The sequence below is a fragment of the Arvicanthis niloticus genome, chromosome 2, assembly GCF_011762505.2.
Source record: "Arvicanthis niloticus isolate mArvNil1 chromosome 2, mArvNil1.pat.X, whole genome shotgun sequence".
Classification (NCBI taxonomy): domain Eukaryota; kingdom Metazoa; phylum Chordata; class Mammalia; order Rodentia; family Muridae; genus Arvicanthis; species Arvicanthis niloticus.
The window spans coordinates 46,007,546-46,024,089 of NC_047659.1; the positions used below are offsets into that span (position 1 = coordinate 46,007,546).

General features: G+C 44.9%; 1 protein-coding gene and 1 long non-coding RNA gene across 3 annotated transcripts in view; one reads left to right on the forward strand and one right to left on the reverse strand.

The window, feature by feature from the left end:
- The first annotated feature begins 923 nt into the window (after window positions 1-923).
- Window positions 924-3,448, forward strand: Sp5 (Sp5 transcription factor). The gene is made up of 2 exons (XM_034496671.2): window positions 924-1,061; window positions 1,713-3,448. Exons 1-2 carry the CDS (start codon window positions 1,011-1,013, stop codon window positions 2,853-2,855), a joined length of 1,194 nt encoding a protein of 397 aa, XP_034352562.1. The 5' UTR covers window positions 924-1,010; the 3' UTR covers window positions 2,856-3,448.
- LOC143441327 (uncharacterized) overlaps window positions 3,447-16,544 on the reverse strand; it is a 34,768-nt gene continuing 21,670 nt past the window's right edge. Inside the window, exons 1-3 of one of the 2 annotated variants that reach the window (XR_013108631.1) lie at window positions 11,831-11,977; window positions 9,457-9,555; window positions 3,447-4,068 (exon numbers count right to left, since the gene is read on the reverse strand). This is a non-coding gene — a long non-coding RNA (uncharacterized LOC143441327). Of the gene's footprint in view, window positions 4,069-9,456; window positions 9,556-11,830; window positions 11,978-16,544 lie in introns of those variants that run through there. The other variant, XR_013108629.1, reaches the window with a different exon arrangement.

Below are 16,544 nucleotides of genomic sequence, written 5' to 3' on the forward strand. Positions count from 1 at the left end.
ACCCGGCGCCCACCGCCCCAAGTGTATGTTCCGGGTTGTTCTGGCGTCCTGCCAAGCTCCGTTGTGGGAGGAAGCAGTAAGCGTGGTGCGGGTTTTTTTTTTTTTTTTTTTCACTCTGCAAAAGTTATAGCCCGAGGAAAACTTCCAGGTCACCAGTGGGAGCTTCAAGAGGCTTGTCAAGCGGGTGGGCCTGAGGCGTGTGCGCCACCCACTGCCGCCCTGGGAGGCCGCCCAGCCTGGCCCAGGGTCACAGCGCCGCTTGCGTCTCCGCGGGCGAGCCCGGGGGTGGGACACGCGGCGATCGAGTTTGGTCAGTCCCACGCCCCGCCCCAGGAGCTCGCTTTAGTCGGCAGTGTGAGGGTGCAGAAGTACGGGGAAGTTACCCTCATCCCAGTCTCAAAGTACTGAGCCTGAAAGCTGAAGGCAGATTTTTTTTTCTAGAGATAACAAAGACACTTTGTCACTTTGCGCGCTGCCTTGGTGCAAATCTTTAATTGCAAGTGGGGGTGGGGGATCGAGTGTCCCGAGCAACCCAAGCGCGAGTCTCCAGGCGGCAAGGCCCCCTTTGATCAGGAAAATCCAATTATTTGTGTATATACATTTCCCACATAGTGATTACTTCATTAATTGTCCCGCCTTTATCTCCTCCCTTCCCATCCCCCCTAATAATCAGTTCTTTTATCCAGACCAACAAACACACCATAGGAGCTTTGTGGATTCAAAGGATTTGCTTTCGCTTCTGAAAGAGCCGCTATTCTTTGATGATTGGGTAGCGGCAAACTTCAAAGCCATAAATCTTTCCTCTGACTGGCTGGCGGCCCAGCAAAGCCCTTATCAAATTCTTGGAGGTGATCCTGAAGCGCTCAGACCGCGAGCGGGGCGAGCAAGCGGGGCGCGGGTGGGGAGGACTCGGAGGCACGCTGGGCGGCCATTCGTCCTCGCCTTCGGGTGTCCATGCCTCGGCGGCGGCCGCGTCCCGCTCCACTGCGAGCGGTCTTCAAGCAGTAGCCATGGCCGCTGTGGCCGTCCTCCGGAACGACTCACTGCAGGCCTTCCTTCAGGTCAGAGCCGGGCCCGGAGCGGGCGGGAGCAGGTGGGAAATGCGTAGTCGGGTCTAGGTGGGTATTTTGAGCACCTTAAGTCTTTAAAAGGACGCTCCTGCTTAAGGGTGCGACTGGAGTCAGACCTAGGTGCACTCACGCCAACTTGATACCTAATCTGGGGAGTGTGTGTGTGTGTGTGTGTGTGTGTGTGTGTTGCCTGAGGGGGGGGTGTAAGTGGATGTCAGAATGGCAGGAAATTGCTGGGCTCTCCTGCTGACTTCAGCCTAGGACGGGCTAAGGAGGAACGCAGTAGCTACTAAGAAAAGAGCTCATAAAATACTAGCGCAGAGGACCCCACAGCCCCACTGTGGTTGTTTCTAGGTATTTCTAACCAGTCCGGTCCCTCTGCCTCTTTTGCACCTCCTTTAAAGGATGCTTGGCATCTCTTTGAACCAAGTAGTTTAGTGCACCGGGTTCAGGTAGTACTGGCGCTGAAAGTTTCCCGGGACCGCTGGGTGCGCGCGCGGGATGCTGTGAGGTCTAGGGGAGGGACAGCCCGGCAGAGGAGGGGCGGGGGTATAATAGTGGGGGTGGCGGCCCTGCCCAGAGTCCGCGCTTGAAACGCTAACCTTTTGTCTCTTCCGCCCTCCCTCGCCGCCGCCCATGCAGGACCGCACCCCCAGCGCCTCCCCGGACCTGGGCAAGCATTCGCCCCTGGCACTGCTGGCCGCCACCTGTAGCCGGATCGGCCAGCCAGGCGCTGCGGCGGCACCCGATTTCCTTCAGGTGCCCTATGACCCAGCGCTGGGTTCACCCTCCAGGCTTTTCCACCCGTGGACTGCCGACATGCCCGCGCACTCGCCAGGCGCCCTGCCGCCCCCACACCCCAGCCTGGGGCTGACGCCACAGAAAACACACCTGCAGCCGTCCTTCGGGGCAGCTCACGAGCTCCCGCTCACGCCCCCCGCGGATCCGTCGTACCCTTACGAGTTCTCGCCCGTCAAGATGCTGCCCTCGAGCATGGCGGCTCTGCCTGCCAGCTGCGCGCCCGCCTACGTGCCCTACGCCGCTCAGGCCGCGTTGCCCCCGGGCTACTCCAACCTGCTGCCCCCGCCGCCACCACCGCCTCCACCGCCCACCTGCCGTCAGTTGTCCCCTGCCCCAGCCCCGGACGACCTCCCCTGGTGGAGCATCCCGCAGTCGGGCGCGGGGCCGGGGAGTTCCGGGGTTCCTGGGACCAGCCTCTCCAGCGCCTGTGCAGGGCCTCCCCACGCTCCCCGCTTCCCTGCTTCAGCTGCGGCTGCTGCAGCGGCTGCTGCCCTGCAACGGGGCCTAGTGTTGGGCCCGTCGGACTTTGCACAGTATCAGAGCCAGATCGCCGCGCTGCTGCAGACCAAGGCCCCCCTGGCGGCCACGGCCAGGAGGTGCCGCCGCTGCCGCTGCCCCAACTGCCAGGCGGCTGGCGGTGCCCCCGAGGCGGAGCCGGGCAAAAAGAAGCAACACGTGTGCCACGTGCCAGGCTGCGGCAAGGTGTACGGCAAGACGTCGCACCTGAAGGCGCACCTGCGCTGGCACACGGGCGAGCGGCCCTTCGTGTGCAACTGGCTCTTCTGCGGCAAGAGCTTCACGCGCTCCGACGAGCTGCAGCGGCACCTGCGGACTCACACCGGCGAGAAGCGCTTCGCCTGTCCCGAGTGTGGCAAACGCTTCATGCGAAGCGATCACCTCGCCAAGCACGTGAAGACGCACCAAAATAAGAAGCTCAAAGTCGCTGAGGCCGGGGTGAAGCGGGAGAACCCCCGGGACCTATGAGCGCACGGGGGCACTTCCGAGGCCACTCCTGCCCAAGACATTCTTCCCAGCACCTTTGCTGGCACGCCCGGGTACTTGCCATCGAGGTAGCTGACAGAGGGGAAACTTTAAAAATAAACTTTTTATTGTCCTCTTTCCGAAGCCAAGTCCTGCCGCCCGGGCCTAGAGCGAAGGGCAGGGCAGGCAGGGCTGGAACTGGGTAGTAGGTTGAGAACCCTGAGTTACCCCAGGAGGATTCCAAAGTCCGAGACATCGCCGAGACATCGCCTGCCGGGGAGACTTACATTAGGGGATTCTACCCAGGGCTGGCCTTGCTTGTGGGAGTCGCTGCTGGGAAACAAAACAAAACAGAAAGACCTTGGGAGATTTAAAAACAGGGCTTAAGTTTTTGCTAGGCCCGATTCGGACTTTGTACAGGTTATTTAATAATAGCTTTGTTAAAGAGTAATTATAATTATAACGTTAATAAATGTTTCTGTTGTTCTCAGCTCCACGCAGAGCTACAGCATGGTACTTTCTGTAAAGCGATCAGCAGTTGCAGCGTGAAAATAAATACGTTCATTCCAGGGTCTCCTCGGGAAGACCCCCGCAGAGCTGGTCTCCTCTGATCTTTTCTTCTTCCTGGAGTCCTTGCTGGGAGGTCAGGTTTCACCAGGGATCTGATGGTTCCTGTGTGCTGCCTGGGTCACAGGCGTCTTTGGTTTCTAAAAGTTTTGGGCAAGCAAGTACTGGATGCATGGGCAAGCACAGAGTAGTCGGTTTTCTGGTAAAGAGGCTAAGGCAAGATTTGCCATTTCCAATTTAGGTTTCTGTGCAACTCCAGGACCTAGCGTGCTGTTTGCTTTATAAACTTGATAACCTACTGCACAAAAACTGAGGCGAATTCCTTGCTGTTTTACAGTTGGATCCCGTTGGAGGAGCTAGGTTTTCGGGCCTTCTCCCAGGTGAGATTTTTAGAGTTAAATAGAGAAGTTGGCGGCTCTCACATAGTGTGGTCTATGCCAGGAACACCAAAAGGTAGTTGTCACTCTTGCCTTGCCGCTTTCCAGCCTGGCCATCCACTTCTTGTTTGCCCATCTTAACAAGCCCGTTTTCACACAGACCTATAGGTGGGCCAGGAAGTTTTCATTCTTCTTGTAACGTGGATTTTCTTTTGAGTCACCCAGCCAGACAGATTTTCTCAGGGAAGAACCGGAAAATGCTTGCTCATAGCCTAAAAATGTAGGAAAATGTTTTGAAGATACAGGTTTCTGACTTTTCTCTAACTTTTTAAAGTTTGAAGTTTGTTTTTTTTTCCCCAAGTGTTTCAACTCATTTGTATTGTAATATTTGGGGTTTCAAACCCTAAATTTAGCAAGCAAATAAATAACTCTTTCACTTAGAATCAGCAAAAGTCAAAATGGAACTTAAATTTCGTTACTGTTTTAACAAAAAATGCAGTGAATGATCTTTTCAAGATAGAATTGTGTATATGTGTTTATGGTATTTCACAGCCTACAAGCTTGCCATTAATTTTTGCTTGAAGTCAAACTAAAGGCCAAATTTTCTAAAGCTATTTTGGGTTGTTCTTGAAAGTTATATAAATAAAACACAAACACCAACATAATTGAAGTAAGAATAACTTTTTATAATCACAAGAAATAGTTTTATTGTGTAATATGAGACAAGACCTCAAATGTATATTAGATTTCTTGGCAAAGCATGCCTTAAAAGCCACTTGCCCTCTTTAGAGATTTTGAAATATTTCATAAACTTGAATGCCAGCCATCCTGGTCCTTAACTTCAGAAGACAGAACTAAATTTCTAAGGGTGATGCAAGACAGTGCAGTCAGTACACACCTAAACATGCACTCTTAATCTAAATTAATCAGGAATACCATCTTGATTTAAACCTAGTATACTTTATACGGATATGTAGAAAAGTTGTGTGACGCTTTCAGTCTCTCCTAAGCCATGACCTGAGATCAACTTCAGACTCAAGAAAGGTTTCTTGGCAGGTGATAGGGACTTTGGACTCTAGAAATTTAAAGTGGTAATGTCATGTAAGAAGAATAGTTTTGATTCTTTATTTAAATCAAAGTTTCAAAATTGCCACTTTCTTTCTTTTCCTTTCTATTCTTTTCTTTTTCTTTTTTTTTTTTTAAAACACACCTGTGATTACTGACAGGTAAAATCCTTTAGCTTTCAAAGAGACAAGGGGAAAATAAACCTTTTTCATGGAGAACAAACAAAATATATGAGATTGAAAATTAAACAGGGATAGTAAAGGAGTATTCTCAGAACTTTGTACTTAAGAGAACAACTAAATCAAATATGTGGAGTTTACCAAAATAAGGTGTATATATAAAGTTATATAACTTTAAAGACAGAACAAAGCCACGAGGTGACAAAATTAACTTTCTTAGAATTGTTTGATTGAGCCAGCTAGATCGAAAAGCAGCCTTTGGCTTAATTTGATACATGGTAGCTATTGGCTGTTCACGTCAACATGGTAACTGCTGACTATTCACCACATCGCTGCAGCTCTTAGAAAAAGAAGTAATGCCATTCTTTAAGGAGAAACCCAAAAGTCACAGTAATAATAATATCCAAGTATAGGAAGGCATTTCGTGTGTATGCTGAAAAAAAATAAGCTAATATGATATAGAAATGCATTCAAGTATATAAGCTGTGGAGATTTGAGTTATTACATTTTGTTTAATAAGTCTGCAACCAGAGTACTATTATAAGGATATTAAAATTTATTTTGGAACACTAGTATGCAAAAATAATATGTGCGACTTAGGCAAAAACTAAATATATTACGTATAGCAGAAAATTTAATGGAATTAAAATGAAAACCTTAGAAGTAAATTAACACTAAATGTGAACTACGTTATTTTGAATTAGAGTTTGCCAAAACCAAAAAGCGAATTTAATCTGCCAGCTTTTCACAATGTTTTATATAAGACTTCAGTCCACAATTATTTTAAAACTGAAATGGTTTTGACTACAATGATAATGATTGTCTCATGACATTAGACTAGGTTTTATAACAAACTGGTTTGGGCAGAATAGAAATAGATTATGTATTAAAATCCAAATTAGTGACATCTTAAAGTGTACATTCAATGAATAACTTTATGAGCCAAGAACTTAGAAATGAGGAAATTGAATAATATATAAATTAGCTAATTTAGAATTTTGTGTTTCTGAATATAACAATATAGTTTTTTCTGCTTTTCACCAGAGAACACTGGGGAGATAGTTCCACAATGGGTCTGCTAAATTCGCCAAAGAAAATACAACTTTTATTAACATAAATTTCAACATTTCTAGATTTACTAGAGCTAAAATATGCTTTATATATAACTTTTAATTATTTAACTTAAATTCAGTAAAACATAACTTGCCACTAAAAGAATAATCTTGCTGAGGGTGCTCCCAGTAAAACCTTAATTTGATGACATCTGTAAAAAGGCAGGTTTTTACCCCAGTGTGTGCTGTGTGCTATTCTAATACTGTAGGCTTTGAAGTAATCCATTAACAGCGGATGTCTTCAGCTTGGTCCTGCTGAGCGTGTGATAGAATGCTGTTATAGAAGCGGCTACAAACTCCTACTCTTTTAAACACTGGTGAGGATGACATGTGTTTCTATGGGTCTGTAGAGCTGCAAAACATGTTTGCTTACCTTAGCTTGTTGTTTTACACAATAGAGTCAATTGGCAGTTTGGGGTAAGGAATAGGCTATAGTGAGAGGTCAGATGTAAACTTTGATGTCTGGTAAACAACTACAGTTCACTACTGGCCCCAATTAACTATCACTATCACTATGTTTCTCTTGTCTACATGATAGAGGATGTTTAAAAGAATTGGAGACCTGGGGCACTTTGAAATGTGGCTGCACACCTTAGATCCAATAAGAAGGGTGAAGCAGAATGATGGCTACTGTTCAAGGCCAGTACAGGTTATGTTGTGAGTTTGAGGCCAGCATGAACTGCCAAGCAAGGCCATGCTATGTTGCAATACCATATTCAAAACAGGGAAACGTGTACTAACATAGTATGATAAAGTAGGTAAAATAAGGAAAATGTCTAGGCGTACGCATGTTTACGATAAGCTGTTTTTATATTAATATGCCAAAGTGACCGTCACTACAGTCATAATCTGATTCATGTAACATTCTATATTGTAGAAGTTGCTGATCCTGGTTCTGCCTTCTAGCCCCGTGCTCTCAGAAATAAGACTCGGACTCAGAATATATTTACAAATACCTTGTCCATATAGCTAGGCTCTTCTCGGACTAGATCATAATTTAAAATATCCCATTTACTGCAACCTACATTCTGCCACACGGCTGGTGACCTGAGCTCAGGATCCATGAATCTGTCCCAAGGGAATCTCCCCCACCTGGCTCTATCCCAGAATTCTTTCTGCCTCCCAGATGTTCCACCTTCTCTTCTACCCTTTCCTATAGGCCATAGGTTTTTTTTGTTTGTTTGTTTTGTTTTGTTTTTAATTGACAGGTGATTCATCCATACATCAGGTATTCTCTCTACACTATATGGGTAACTTAACATGTTCTCCGGTATTAGTAAGAGTCTACATTTTTGCATAAGTAGCTTGATGTCAGTTGTTTTTAAAGAATCTGTTGTTACTCAATACAGAGGTCTTTCTCTTTACTTTACAGACACTATGTGATAACTTGCATAATGTCCCTGACTGTCTTGGGTAAGTGACATTAGTTCAGCAGAGATGCAACCGGATAGCTCCAGACTGTCACAGCTCTCTAGACCACTGCTGCTATCCTTTTCATTCTTTTTCTGGGCTGTATGCTTTTCTCTCTGGTCCTTAGCAGTTCTCTAGAACAGTTCTCAATGGGATGGTTGATAGTTAACCCATAATTTGGTCCACAAAGTGGGCTTCGGTAATTTTTATACAACATATAATCTCCTAAAGCACAGGCCGATTTTCTATATAATACAAAAGTCAAAACAGGGAAATCATATCTAGCTCTTAGTTTGATATGACATGGGAAATCTATGGCTTTCACCTTTAAGAAAGTCAATTCGGCCCTATGATGATGGAGACCTTAAACTATGAAATGTAACTTTGATTTAAATTATTTACTAGTCACACTTCTGACGCAAGTACACTAAAATTGTATAAGATGCAGGGAGGAATCTCCAGCCTTGTGAGCTCTTTAACTGTAATGTTAAACAGTGCTGTCATGCAGGAACTAGTCACGGTGTGGTCAATGGTGTGGTCAGTACGATCTAAAACTCAAATGGAAAACATCTATATAGCCTTCAGCTCTATTTTACCCAATTTCCAAGGAAAACATCAGGCCTATGTTAAGATTGGGAAATGTGTGCTCATTTTGAATGTGTTTGGAGACAGCATCCTAAAAATCCACACAAGATACTGGGAAGGCTTATTTCTCTTATTCACGTGACTCTTATTCTTATGTTCTGTGTACTACTTTTTTTCCTCTGCGTGTTGAAGAAGGCAAATGTCTATACATCCATGTCCAACTCTGTCCTGAAACTTTATGTAATGTGTCTCCTCCTTTAAAGTACACCTACTATTTAACATAGCTTCCTATAGTGTAGAACCCAACTGGCTTCCACACTATAATTATTTTAAGCTGTATTTTGTTTGTGTTTGCAGTACTGGGAGTTGAATCCATTAAGAAAGTGCTCTACCACTGATCTGTAGTCCCTAATCCTGGGCTTGAACCTTCAACCCTCTGCCTGAGTAGCTAGTTTTACAGTCATGTGCCACCACACCTAGATAAATCTGTTCATTGTGTTTGTAATAAATATTTATATCCCTGGGGATCAGTTTTATAAATAGGTGCAGATAGACAGGTCTACTTCAAGTCATATTTTATTTGTATAGTGTTTGCTGATGTTTTTATGATTTTATGATGCCAGTGAGAATATATTCATATAGCAATAGAAAGGAAAGTTGTAAATATGATAGAGAATTGAGATAATCCCAGTCTGGATGAATTTTTTAACTGATTAAAAATTATACAAAAAAAGTAGGGGCTGTAGATAATTTGGCAGCGTGCTTGCCCAGCATGTACTGGGTTCAGTGTTCTGTGTCTACTAACCACAAAAGGCTGGGAGTTGCGGTACACATCCCAGCATTCAGAACATAAAGGCTGGAGGATTAGGGTTTCAAGGTCACCCTCAGCTATATAGAGAGCTTGCTAGAGGCTAGCTCTTGCTACATAAAATCCTGTCTCCAAACTGAAAATGGGGGGAGGGTAGATTACCTAGATCTATATGCACAGCCTTTTATTTGGCTAAACTTTTCATGGGGATGTGAACTGAAAAAGGTTTGTTTTCATAGTTAAAAGCATCAGATGGAGATAAAGGTGCTTTATGATAATCTGAGCCTCGTAGAGCTGAGGGCAGAGTTTAGTGGCACTTCCGGTGGGTTCATGGTTATAACTGATGTAGTGTTACATACCGCCTCAAGGCCAGTCTCTATAGATACTTCACTGGGAGAGGAGAGAAGTGGAAAGTTTAGGAGTCTGTCTTAGTTTCTTTTCTATTGCTGTGAAGAGACATTATAACCAAGACAACTTATAGACAGAAGATTTGGGGCTTACAGTTTGAGAGGATTACAGTCCATGACCATCGTGACAGGCTGCATAGCAGCAGGCAAGCAAGCAGGCATCTGAGTGGTAGCTGAGAGCTTACATTTTGACCTGCAAGTAGGAAACAAAGAAAACCTTTTGAAACCTCAAAGCTCACCCCCAGTGACACACCTTCTCCAACAAGACCACACCTCCTCATCCTTCTCAAATAGTTCCACCTACTAAGGACCAAGTTCTCAAATATAAGAGCCTGTGGGGGCCATTCTCTTTCAAACCACTGCAGCAGCCTTCTAGCAAGCTTAGTAATTAGCAGAGTGCAGCCAACATAGCTGAACATGGGAGCCTGGTACCCAGGTCCACAGCGAACCAGGAAGATATAATGGAATGATATAAAAGGAAGAGTTGCATTTTCAGACCGTGATTGAGGGAGAGGCCTGGGAATGAGGAAGGATAGGACGTGAACATTAGTCAGCAGAGGAAATGGAACACTTTGACCAGAGGCGGACTGCCCATTGTGTTTGGGAGCCAAAGCTATGACAATAGGCTTTTTTGCAAAAGAAGAAAACTTTATCACATATCAACAGACAAATAGATCTGGGGACTTGAGCAAGCCAGCTCAGTCAGTCAACAGGTTCTCAAGGGAGCCATCAAAAGGATTAAAAAGAAAAAGACAATTAGACAACACTATAACATGACCCCAGCCAATGCTGAGGCTGAAGCAGGTTTATTGTTCTCCAGTCTGCTTTTATACCATTCTAAGTACATGCAAAGAATAAGGTCAGTTCTAGGTCAATAAACAAAAATAGTCAAGGAACAAACAAGGCAATAAATAAAGTCCCGTGGTATTCAGGGACTTATCAAGATGATCAAGATCTTGACCCTACTTCCTTGTCTCAGCCCAGTGTCAAATTCCTGCCAAATTCCTAGAAGCAGCCCCAAAAGCTCTCCACAGGGACCATAAAGTCAAATGTGTCTCTGAGATCAGTTGCTATCAGAGTAATTCATAAAGGGAAGGGGAAGTCACATACTGATTGGGTGAATTGCCTTTAGACAGGACACACTGTTTTATGGGGTTGGTAGGAGTTACATTCTGCATGAGTGTTTGAACTTGGGATATATTGGCCAAGCAGACTTTTTCTACTTATCTTCATTCTTGAACTATCAATTTCAAACTGTAAGAAAGGCTTTTTGGGAACAATAATTAAAGACTTTGTTATTAAGGGTTTTTTTCTCCTGGTTTTTTCTTCTTGCCCTTGCCCATGCCAGGCAAGCTCCCCACCACTTTGCTACACCCCCCCCCCCATACTTAAGTCTTTTAGTGTGGAGCTTCACCACATAGCTTGGCTCAAGATTAGCCTGACTCTGCCTCCCAAGCACTACATCACTGTTGTACCTCCTCATACTCTTTTATGTAGGGGATTTATGTCTGTGTTGGAGCCTTAACCAATTTCAGTGCCCTCTTTGTCCTTGTTTAGTCCTAAGTCATGAAGAATTGATTACAAGCTATATCCTGTTGATCTGTTTTGGGTTGAGGGATGAGTCTCTAAGATGAGGTGATAATCACTAATGAGAGACAATTATTTGTCTGGTCAATCTAAACAGATAAGTTTTGCCTAGACTAAAAATTATTGCAGACTCCAAGAATAAAAAGCTTAACCCAGTCTGGTAGAGATCAACTGAAAATAACTAAAAATGAATAGAGGAGCCAGTCCAAGGGGCCAGGGGATGGGCCTGTTACTGATTTTTCTCACTTTAAAATCTTAGCAACTGGATCCCATACCCCCCTTACCCACCTCGAAGCACAAGCCAGGCTAAAGATGCCCAGAGTCCCAGCACCACTGAGATGAGCAAGTAAGAGGTAAAAAGAGACGCAGAATGATGTGTGCACAATGAAGAGAGGTAGAACTGGAGATGTGAGGGCACTGTGGAACAGCCTGACGTCAGGAGCCTGCACTGCCACCTAAGACCATGGTAAGGTCCTAACCTATGCTGCCGCTGAGGATCGTGTCTGGGTCAATGTCCAGAGCCCATGTTATCACCCAAGGCCATGCAGACATCCCTGGTCCAGGCTGCCACCTGGGGCAGTGTTGATATCTGAGGGCTCAGAAGAGGTGGCCCCGCCCCTCATTGGCTACAACACTCAGGGGAGAGCAGGCTACATCTAGTCCAGGCAGTACAGTAGTGCTGACCCTGGTTGTGGGGTTTGCAGGTGAGCCAGCCCCAAGAGCATGAGATAGGGAGAGCTGGCCTGCCCTTGTTGGCCATGAGGTGGCATAGGCACAGGAGAGATGACCCCCACACACATGCGCACAGGTGTGGCAGGTCAGAGAGCTGGCCCTGTCCCTTGCAGGATACAGCACTAGAGAGAGCAGGCCCTGCACCTTACCTGGGCAGCACAGTAGAGGTGCTCCTGATAACATGGGCACAGGAGAGCCAGCCCTGCAGGCATGAGAGAGGAAGATCTGGCAGGCTGGCCAACCCAGCTACCAACCAGGCTACCATCCAGGGCTTGGAGTTGGCCCACTCCAACATCTACCACACCTGTCTTAGTTAGAGTTTTACTGCTGTGAACAGACCTTATAAGGCGACTCTTATCAGGACAATATTTAATTGGGGCTGGCTTACAGGTCCAGTGGTTCAGTTCATTATCATCAAGGCGGGAGCATGCCAGCATCCAGGCAGAGTGGGGCTGGAGGAGCTGAAAGCTCCACCTCTTGTTCCAAAGGCAGCTAGGAGAAGACTGGCTTCTAGACAGCTAGAAGGAGGGTCTCATTGCCCAACCCCACAGTGACACAGTTCCTCCAACAAGGCCACACTTCCTAATAGTGCCACTCTCTGGCCAAGCATATTCAAACTGCACCCACACCTCCTAATAATATTTAAAAAAAAAATACATGGGCAGGTGAAAGTTTTGAAAGATAAAGCAAAGATTCTATCAGATATGGAGGCAATAATACTTGGCCACAATTACTATTAATTACTGGCAATAGTCAAAAGTTGACTGTTGGATATGGGTCTGAGTACTTGTAGGACTACTCTCTGTGAAAATACTTGGGAATATTTGGAGCCAGAAGAGTCTTGTGATAGTCATCTTATTAAGTGATCATATGTAAGACCTCTTTCTCCATAATTCCCAGCTTTATGAACTTTTATGTACTTTTTGTCCAAGTTAACACATATGACTCCACCTTAACTCTGACAGTGTTCACATTTCATTACCCATTGCTCTTGTTCTCTGAAGACATTGCTGGTGGTTGACTATACCTCATTGCCAGGAGGGACCTGACCTGGTGGTAGGTCTGACCTGGTTCCACGACAGAGGGAAAGTCATTGATCATTTGGAATCATTTGTAGTAGTAATGATTTAATCTCAATCAGAGATTTCAACCCTGCCTTTGATCATTCAGTTCCCAGATAAAAGACACACAACTTTTACTTATATATAATATATTATATTATTTATATATAATATATCATATATATATATATATATATATATATATATATATATGCCTTTAAAGTGCTAGAGCTGGGCAGATATTTACCTTCTATGCTATTATGTCTGCCTTCTTGCCAGTAGCCCAGAGATACGACTTGCCAGATTCCACGTGGGCCACTGTTACTCCAACTGGTCAGCCTACAATGCCAGTTCTTATAACCCCTTACCCCATGGCATCTTCTCCTTTCTTCATCTTTTCTCTTCTCTTTCCTCACAGTCTTCTTAGACCCCCAAGCCCCAGAAACAAAACCCCACCTACCTCTCTTCTGCCCAGCTATAGGCTGTTGGCATCTTTATTCAACCAATGGTTTTAAATTAAGAAACAAGGTTGGCACAACAAAAGCTAGTAAAGTTGAGAATTTACTCCTTAGGCCTAGACCTTCAGGTACAGAATTTAGCATTACAATACATAGCAACAGACCAGACCTGAACCGTCACTGCTTGTGTTTGAGTGAGAAATAGCTCCCAGAGGTTCAGGCATTGAACACTTGGTCCCCAGCTAGAGACACTGTTTAGAGAGATTATATGGAGATATGGCCTTGCTGAAAGATGTAAGTCAATAGGGGCGGGCCTTGGGAGCTTCCAGTTCACTGTGTGCTTCATGCCTGGTGTGAGGTGTGATCTTTCAGCTTCCTGTTCCTGTCAAACTGTCCCCTACTGTTTCCATGCTTTCTCTCCACCATGAAGCACTCCTCTAGAGCTGAAAGCCATCATAAGCTGTCTCTTACGTTGCTCTTAGTCATGCTGTTGAATCACAGCAACAGAAAAGTAAGTAATACAGCACCATACCCTCTCAGCCACACTGGGACAACGCACACATTTGAAAGGAGTGGTCTCACAGCTTAGCTCACTTGCAGTGTGTTGTTTGTTTGTTCAATTGCCTGTTTATTTTTGTTTTAGGGGGTTGTTTTGTTTTAGTTGGTGGGTTGGTTAGTGGTGTGTGTGTGTGTGTGTGTGTGTGTGTTTGGTTTCTCTATGTAGCCCTGGCTGTCCTAGAACCGGCTCTGTAGACCAGGCTGGCCTGGAACTCAGAGATCCACCTGCCTCTGCCTCCCAAGTGCTGGGATTAAAGGCGTGCGCCATTACACCACAGCACCTGAAGTCCATTGTTAAGTTCAATTTTATGTTTTCTTTAGAGGAAAGCTGTCAACTTGAAGTACTGGACTACCAGCATTTATTTTTTCATTCTTAGGAATTGTACACATTTTGACAGGCAACAGAATACAAAGTTTTACATAGAAAACATAAAACAGAACTAATAAAAGCAGAAAAAAATCCACTTCGCAAAAGTTTCAGACTGAGAAGCATGATTTTCTAAAGCCCCACCAATGTTTATCAAAGATAGAAAAAAAAACCTATTTTACATTTAACTGAGTTTTTAAACTATTTCCTTACTAAGTGGCAGGAGTTGGTGGCACAGGTGCCACAGCACTTATTCAGAGGCCAGAGAACAGTCATGGGAGAAATTCTTTTCTTCCTCTATGTGGTTCCCAGGCAGGCAGCCACGTTTGTCAGCCTTGATAGCAGGCACCTTTACCTGCTAAGAACATCTTGCTGTCCTAAGTGGGTTTAGTTTTGTCAGAAAATGCCGATAAATTCGCTTACAACTGCATTGGAAACAAACCAAAACTGATAGCTGAGACATAGGGATCAAGTTTAAATTTAGATGAAAGTCCACCCTAGCCACTGGCGAAAGAAATTCATTATTTTAATGGCTCAGAAATTAAGAGCACTTGTTGTTCTTCAAAACAAAACAAAAAAAATCAAAACCACCACCAACAACAACAACAACAAAAAGCCCTGGTTTGTTCTTCAACACCACATGGGGGCTAACAAACAGCTATAAGTCCAGTTCTAGGAGATCCAGCGGCCTCTTCTGTCTCCCAAGGGTACCAGGCACACACACACACACACACACTGTGCACAGACACACAGACACACACACACACTGTGCACACACAGACACACACACTGTGCACAGACACACAGACACACACACACTGTGCACAGATACACAGACACACACACACTGTGCACAGACACACACACACTGTGCAGACACACAGACACACACACACTGTGCACAGACACACACACACACTGTGCACAGACACACAGACACACACACACACTGTGCACAGACACACAGACACACACAACACTGTGCACAGACAGACACACACACACTTTGCACAGACACACAGACACACACATACTGTGCACAGACACATACATATGCAGACAAAACACTCATATACATAAAAGTTTTTTAAAAATGTAATGACAGCATTATGTCAGGACCATTAGGTCTTTCACACCTTTCCTAAGAATAGGTTAAATTTTAATGAAATTTTTGGGATTTTTTTGTTTTGTTTTATTTTGTTTTTAAATCATAAAATCTTTGTTGTGTGTATAAAGACTTAGGTTTGGGGGGGTTTTTTCCCTAAGGAAAAAAATGTATATTACTTTCTAATTTCAGCTAATCTGACCACTAATAAGTTTTCCTTTGCAACACTCATCGTTTAGAACCTGTTGAAGATGGTTCAGCAGGCAAAGGCATTTTCTGCTAAGCCTGAGGTCCCTGGAATTCTCCTGGTGGCAGGCAGTAGGGAATCTGTACCTTAGGAAGACAGAACTGGCTGGAGACATGGGTTAGTGGTTAAGAGCACTGGCTGCTCTTCCAGAGGTCCTGAGTTCAATTCCCAGCAACCATATGATGACTCACAACCATCTGTAATGAGATCTGATGCCCTATTCTGATGTATCTGAAGACAGTGACAGTGTACTCACATACATAAAATAAATCTTAGAGAGAGAGAGAGAGAGAGAGAGAGAGAGAGAGAGAGAGAGAGAGAGAGGAAGGAAGAAAGAACTGACTCCTGCAAGGAGTCTCCTGACTGCCACTCTGGGTAAGGACTGCCATGTGTGGGTAAGGAATGCTTCAGGTCCATCATGTGCTGTTAAGTTGATTCCTTCCCTGAGAGGTGTTAGTAGGGCAGATAAATCATTATATATGACTTGGAAAACTCCTAAATCCAGGTGTGGGCTCAGGTGTGGGGCAGCTTAGCAGTGAGGTATCACAGGTGTGGGGTGACTAGCACAGGTGTAGAGTGGCTCAGGTATGGGATAGCCCAGGTGTGTGGTAGCCCAGGTATGGGGTGGCCCAGGTATGGGGTGGCCCAGTTGTGGGGTGGCCCAGGTGTGGGGCAGCTGGGGGGGGCGGTAGTACAGGTGTGAAGTAGCACAGATGTAGGGTGACCACTCACAGTGCATATCTCCCAGATGATTTTAGAGACCTTTTACCACTGGAGCAGAGTGTGCTCTTGGCTGGTTCCCTGTAAAACTGTCTCACAACTTGAGAAGTGTCTTCTTTGATGCTCGCATCAAGACTTAGTCACTTGGGGGTGCCTAGAGGGAGCCAGAGGGAGCATTAGTCTCTCTCTTTTTTTATAGGATCAAAAGATCATCATTGAAATTAATTTCCTACAGGACTATTGCTACAGCCACTGTCAGTCATCATAACACAGACTAACAAATCCCAAGTAGACCCTTAAAAGCATTTTAAAAAATTACATCAAATCAGAGCACAGTGCAGTCCACC

Excerpts from the sequence above, each read along its gene's own strand:
- Sp5 (XM_034496671.2), top strand. The coding sequence starts at position 1,011 with ATGGCCGCTGTGGCCGTCCTCCGGAACGACTCACTGCAGGCCTTCCTT. Across the intron at positions 1,062-1,712 it reads CACTGCAGGCCTTCCTTCAG|GACCGCACCCCCAGCGCCTC; the intron begins GTCAGAGCCGGG and ends CCGCCCATGCAG.